We start from the raw sequence: 5,588 nt of genomic DNA on the forward strand, positions 1-5,588 counted from the left end.
GCTAATTACTAGCTTGGTTAAAATAGCGTGAGAGCCACCGAGGAAAGTATGGTAGGTAATAGTTTAGCTAAATACTAGCTTGGTATAAATAGAGCCACTTAGGAAAGTATGATAGGTAATAGTTAATAGATAATTACTAGCTTGGTATAAATAGCGTGAGAGCCACTGAGGAAAGTATGATAAGTAATAGTTTAGCTATTTACTAGCTTGGTATAGATTGAGTGAGAGCCACTCAGGATAGTCCGATAGGTTAAGTAGTTTAGCTAATTACTAGCTTGGTATAAATTGTGTGAGAGCCACTCAGGAAAGTATGTTAGGTAATATTGTAGCTAATTACTAGCTTGGCATAAATAGAGTGAGAGCAGCTCAGTAAAGTAGGATAGGTAAATCACTATAATAAATAAAGTAAGAACCACTCAGGATAGTCGGATATGTAATATGTAAAAGTTCAAGTAGTTACTTGCTTCGTATAAATAAAGTAATTGCCACACACCAACTGATCCGGCTTAAATTGAGCTATACACACTACAGTCGACAAAGCATCAGTAAGGCCTTTCTATAATCCTCCATGTTTGTGGTATTTTTGTTTTGCTTTTGGCGTCATTTCTATGAGTTTTGGGGGCTATGCTTGTGTGTAGAAATTTGTAATGTGTGCATAGACAGTTGGGAACATTCCAACATCCAATTTGACCTGCATCACAGTTTACAATGGCTTTGTGTGGCGATACGATTTTGCTCGCACGCGTGGGGTTATCAACGCCAATACAGTTAAAACATAACCAGACTATTTTCCTTGGGACATGATACCTTTGCTACTCTTGTTCTTTAGACTTCGCTTCGCTTAACAGTCACACATTGTTCAATAAACTCAAGCACAAACTAAATACATCCGCCCGGACAGCTATGCGCACTTTTAATAAACAGCAAGATGCATCTACATCTAGAAACCCAAAAAAGGGATCCAAAAGTTTCATGGCGTCAATAGATGGTACTTCGGATATGAAGTCTACTGGCAAACAGTGTGTAAGCTCGAAAGCTGTACTAATCGAGACCACAGCAGCATTTCCCGCAGATCATCGCAACGTATGAAAGGCCGAGCTCTACTCTGACGCCCAGTTTAACGGGTTCCGTACTCAGAGTGTGTGATGCCGCGAAGGACGTTCCTGTAGCTGATTCAGTAGATTTGCGTATTAAATAAGGTCCAATCGGTCTACACTTGAGCATTGAAGGCTGATTTATCCATCTCGTACATATAGGGCTCCGTAGATAAGTTTGTATAAGGGAGGCTAACTATGTTTTAGGGTTTTAAAGTTGTTAGCTGCACACGTTGCACGCACATCCTTTGAGTGTGAAGCTACGACACCAACTTGATTGAAGTATCAGTGAAGGAAAGTGGATACTCAATATGAAAAATCACAGGCTTCAAGCATTGCAATGTATTGACTCGGCAATATAGCTGTTAATCTCATGTGCTAAATACCAACATACCTGCTCATCACCGACCAGTATACCTACTCATCAGCAACCAATATACGTACTCATCACCGACCTGTATACCTATTCATCGCCGACCAATATGCCTACTCATCGCCGATCAATATACCTACTCATTTCCGATCAATATACCTGCTCACCACCGACCAATCTACCTACTCATCGCCGATAAATATACCTACTCATCGCCGACCAATATACCTACTCATCGCCAACCAATATACCTACTCATCGTCGTCCAATAAACTCACTCATCGCCGATCAATATACCTACTCATCACCGACCAATATACCTACTCATCATCGTCCAATAAACTCACTCATCGCCGATCAATATACATACTCATCACTGACCAAAACACCTACTCACGACCAGTTTACATACTCGTCGCCGAGCAATATACCTGCTCGTCGCCGACTTGCCTGTATTGGTAAGGGTTGTCGCTCACAGTACGGTTCAATTTCACAAGAAAGGTCAGATCGGTCTCCAGATATGTGCGTGAAAAGATTTTAGTGTATGTCGTTTTTTTCCTGAAGTGCACTGAAAAGTAAACGCATAGTTCTATTTAGCTCAACGTACATTTAATTCGTTCCAGCATTCGATTTTGTTTACGTTAACTTTTGAGCGGTAAAGTGCTAGTTCTATTTTTTTCTACGATTTATTTACATCCAACTGGTTACAGCATTCGTTTTCGTATACGTTTTTTCTTTTGAGAAGTAAAGGAATAGTTGTATTGTTTTACTACGATTTATTTTCATACAACTCTTTTCCGCCTTTTGTTCCAGTGCATAATATGATTTAGAGACGTACACTACAAATTCTACTGCACTCAATAAATGGCCGTGATTTGGCTCAAATCAGAATCAATTTCCAGTACACAATATGGCATTGAGAGGTAGAGTACTAATTCTACTTTATTTAGTGGTCAAAGTTCATCTAATTCGGTTCGTTAGCTGTCTTCCGTACATATGCCGACCTTGATCGTTTGCTAGGTATCTGGTGAGATATAGTGTTGCTATTAGTCGCTTTGCGCTGGAAGTGTTTCTGCGGGCGGAGTGATCAAATTCTTGCGGTTGTTCAGCCCTTCGGCGACATCGGCCCAAAACTTCGACCATTCCCTGCACAATTAATTTAGTTGTTACATTAAGAGTCAACAAAATGGAATGCCATTTACTCAGCAAATGATAGATCGCTAGATGAGAAAAGATGTTATTGATGATAAATATGATACCCATTCAGCTATTACTGACAAACATGAAACACATTCAGCTATTGCTGACAAACATGAAGCACTATCTGGAAGCAAATTCTTGTGAGGAACTTGGAGCAGCCCTGGAAACACGATGCCATTCCAGGATTTGTAACGACGAAACAAATCCTCACTAATTCCATTCTTTTCATGGCAGAATATATTGTCAGTCCACCACACAATTCGTACCTTTGCGCAATGTATCCACTCTGATCCACATCCATCTGAGACATCAAACAGGTGACAATTGTGAATAAGTGATCGCGCTGCAACACTCGCAATGCATAGCTCACAGCTGAAGTGGTCGGCAGCGGTGGAAAGGGCTACCGAAGAATACGGCAGGAGATCTCAAGGTCAGTCTCAGCACTTGCAATAAACTTGTTCATGTACTTTTCCCGAAATTAGGGTACTTCAGATAGAGGCTCGAATTAAGTAGGTTTCAGCGAAGATGCAACTAGGGAGATGGGTTCTATAGGCTATTCTGCTACGACAATACCTGAGTAGTCACTATGTCGATGTCTACGGCCGAAATAGACGGAACGTTGCGGTATAGGAACCCTGTGGAAATCGAGAATGTTCAGGAAAATAAAGGTAAAAATTTCGCAGATTACGAACTAAGGAAATTAAATGTAAATGTGAGCGCACTTGGACCGCTGCTTGCATACGGTGCTTCAGAACATACCCTTGAGTTCTTCTTTACTCAGTACCCCGTCTCCGTTGAGATCCATGGACCTGAAACCTTGTTTAGACTTTGCTACAACATCCGGTGTCTCCTCCACATACTTTCGAACGGACTGGTGGTGAAGCGAAATACAGTCAGTTAATGGTTGCCATGACAGCGCTTTCGTTCGACTCGTACTATTGCCATCAACTATGACTGCAAATTGTATCGCCACATACTGATTCTACACTCTCGACCTGAGAGCTATTTGTGTGTCAGCCATGTAAATAAAACTCTCACACACATAGGCCAAGTTGTAGCATTTCTATCTACCACCCTCTATTGCTCAGAAATACTCGCTCGAGCAAAGGTAAGCCAAATTCGAGGTATCAAACATACAAAGCATGTGATCTTATACACATGCACAGGACATATAACTCTTCACTCACTCCACTGATGTTATCAATGTACGGTGTTTTAGATATAACATACGCATGATTTAACACTAAACCGAATTCCTTCCCACGTGTGGGGCGCACAGTTGTAGGAGTCTCGGCCTTACGCAAAGTACGACAACAAAAATAGTTAGAGCAATTGCGGCTGACATGTACTTAAATGCTCTCATGGCATTGCACGAATGACCACTTTGAAGGTGAGAGAATATTGAGACAAACAATAGTGAAACACATGCTATGCAGACAACTACAGTTACGCTCAATATCGCTTACCGCGGGCATGGGTGTTCGAGTGATAGGCTTTGTTTTATCACTTAACACAAATTCTTTTTCAGATCTAGGGCGCAGATGGATGACAGATCCGTCGGACACATTGTAGTCTTCCAGCGAGGGACCTTCCTGTAGTTTCTTACCTATGAAATGGTGAGATAATGGATAAGCATTGACTAATAGGCCTAAAATAAGCTGCCGCAATGACAATACACACCGATCCCACAACCGAGACCCATGGTACCGGCAATATCTACTGTGCGACCTGATTCTCTAGGGAAAAAAATCCCAAGCTTTCGTCTCGCAAGGAGTGTGTAAGCGTATCTGGCACCTATCTACTGCAGACAGACGGAGCATAGTCAAGAACATTCACCATACCTTTGAAGTATAGGTTTTGTCTCTCAGGTGGGATCTGCAGTATACCAAAGTATGGGTATCGAATACAAATGGGAGAAACGATCCTCAACTCATCAGGCGAGGCTTAAGAATGCACGCCGTGTATGTCGCGCATCAGCAGTTGCTGATATCTAGTCTACCGAATCGAGAAACTATTTTCGGTACTTGTCACAGTAGCTATGAGCCATGAGCGCTAGTTGAGTATTCCGATCAAACCGATTCCGAGACCCACCGTCCCATATTGTCTCCGCGCAAAGTGAATACAACAGTGAACGTTATATACGAAACAAAATGGTAAAGCAGAAGCTATCTGACAACTACTTTCACATATATACAATAGTCCATATCTTATAGGCTCATGGGTAAGCCAAGCCATCATTAGTACGCCAATTGCCACAGTGATGTGCGCAAGAGTCGTTGGATTAGACTATAGAACGTCCGTACACAATTGAAGACTACTGAGTCGCGTATGTATGATTCGATACGGCACACACTTTCAAGTAAATCAACGGTACATCGATGAACAATCCAACGGAAGGACGTGTCCATTGACCATGAGAGCTACTTCAAGACATACATTCAAACACACATGTAGAAATATGTAAATACATACATACATTTTCCTACATATAAACACACTACACAAACATGTACATCAGTAAAATACAGTAAACCGGCATATTACTTACTAGCGTGGCGTCTTCGATACGGTACTTAAGATCCCTCACTGGAACACCAGCGTGCACGAATATCTCGCACAGACGCGTGCCTAGAAAGTTCTTGACGTGGATCATCACATCGCGATTCGAAGCCTGTATGCAACGCGCGGAAGTTTCAGTTGAGATAGTGGTTCCAGGTCTTATATATATATATATATATATACATATATATATACATATAGACATAGATATATATATATATATATATATAATATATATATATATATACATATATATATATATATATATATAATAACTATATATACATACAACTACTAACTAACAACTAACTAATTAATTAATTAATTAATTAATTAATTTAATTTAAATTTAACTAATAACG

The 5,588-nt window shown here is 40.6% G+C and overlaps 1 protein-coding gene across 1 annotated transcript in view; it reads right to left on the bottom strand.

Annotated features, from left to right (window-relative positions):
* Nucleotides 1-2,379: 2,379 nt before the first annotated feature.
* SARC_06581 (hypothetical protein) overlaps nucleotides 2,380-5,588 on the bottom strand; it is a 7,264-nt gene continuing 4,055 nt past the window's right edge. Inside the window, exons 7-13 of the mRNA XM_014299505.1 lie at nucleotides 5,216-5,338; nucleotides 4,509-4,542; nucleotides 4,134-4,273; nucleotides 3,427-3,538; nucleotides 3,241-3,302; nucleotides 2,934-2,968; nucleotides 2,380-2,613 (exon numbers count right to left, since the gene is read on the bottom strand). Of these exons, the coding sequence (XP_014154980.1) occupies nucleotides 2,514-2,613; nucleotides 2,934-2,968; nucleotides 3,241-3,302; nucleotides 3,427-3,538; nucleotides 4,134-4,273; nucleotides 4,509-4,542; nucleotides 5,216-5,338 (606 nt within the window). The 3' untranslated portion in view covers nucleotides 2,380-2,513. The remainder of the gene's footprint in view (nucleotides 2,614-2,933; nucleotides 2,969-3,240; nucleotides 3,303-3,426; nucleotides 3,539-4,133; nucleotides 4,274-4,508; nucleotides 4,543-5,215; nucleotides 5,339-5,588) is intronic.

Source organism: Sphaeroforma arctica (genome assembly GCF_001186125.1).
Source record: "Sphaeroforma arctica JP610 unplaced genomic scaffold supercont1.475, whole genome shotgun sequence".
Classification (NCBI taxonomy): domain Eukaryota; class Ichthyosporea; order Ichthyophonida; genus Sphaeroforma; species Sphaeroforma arctica.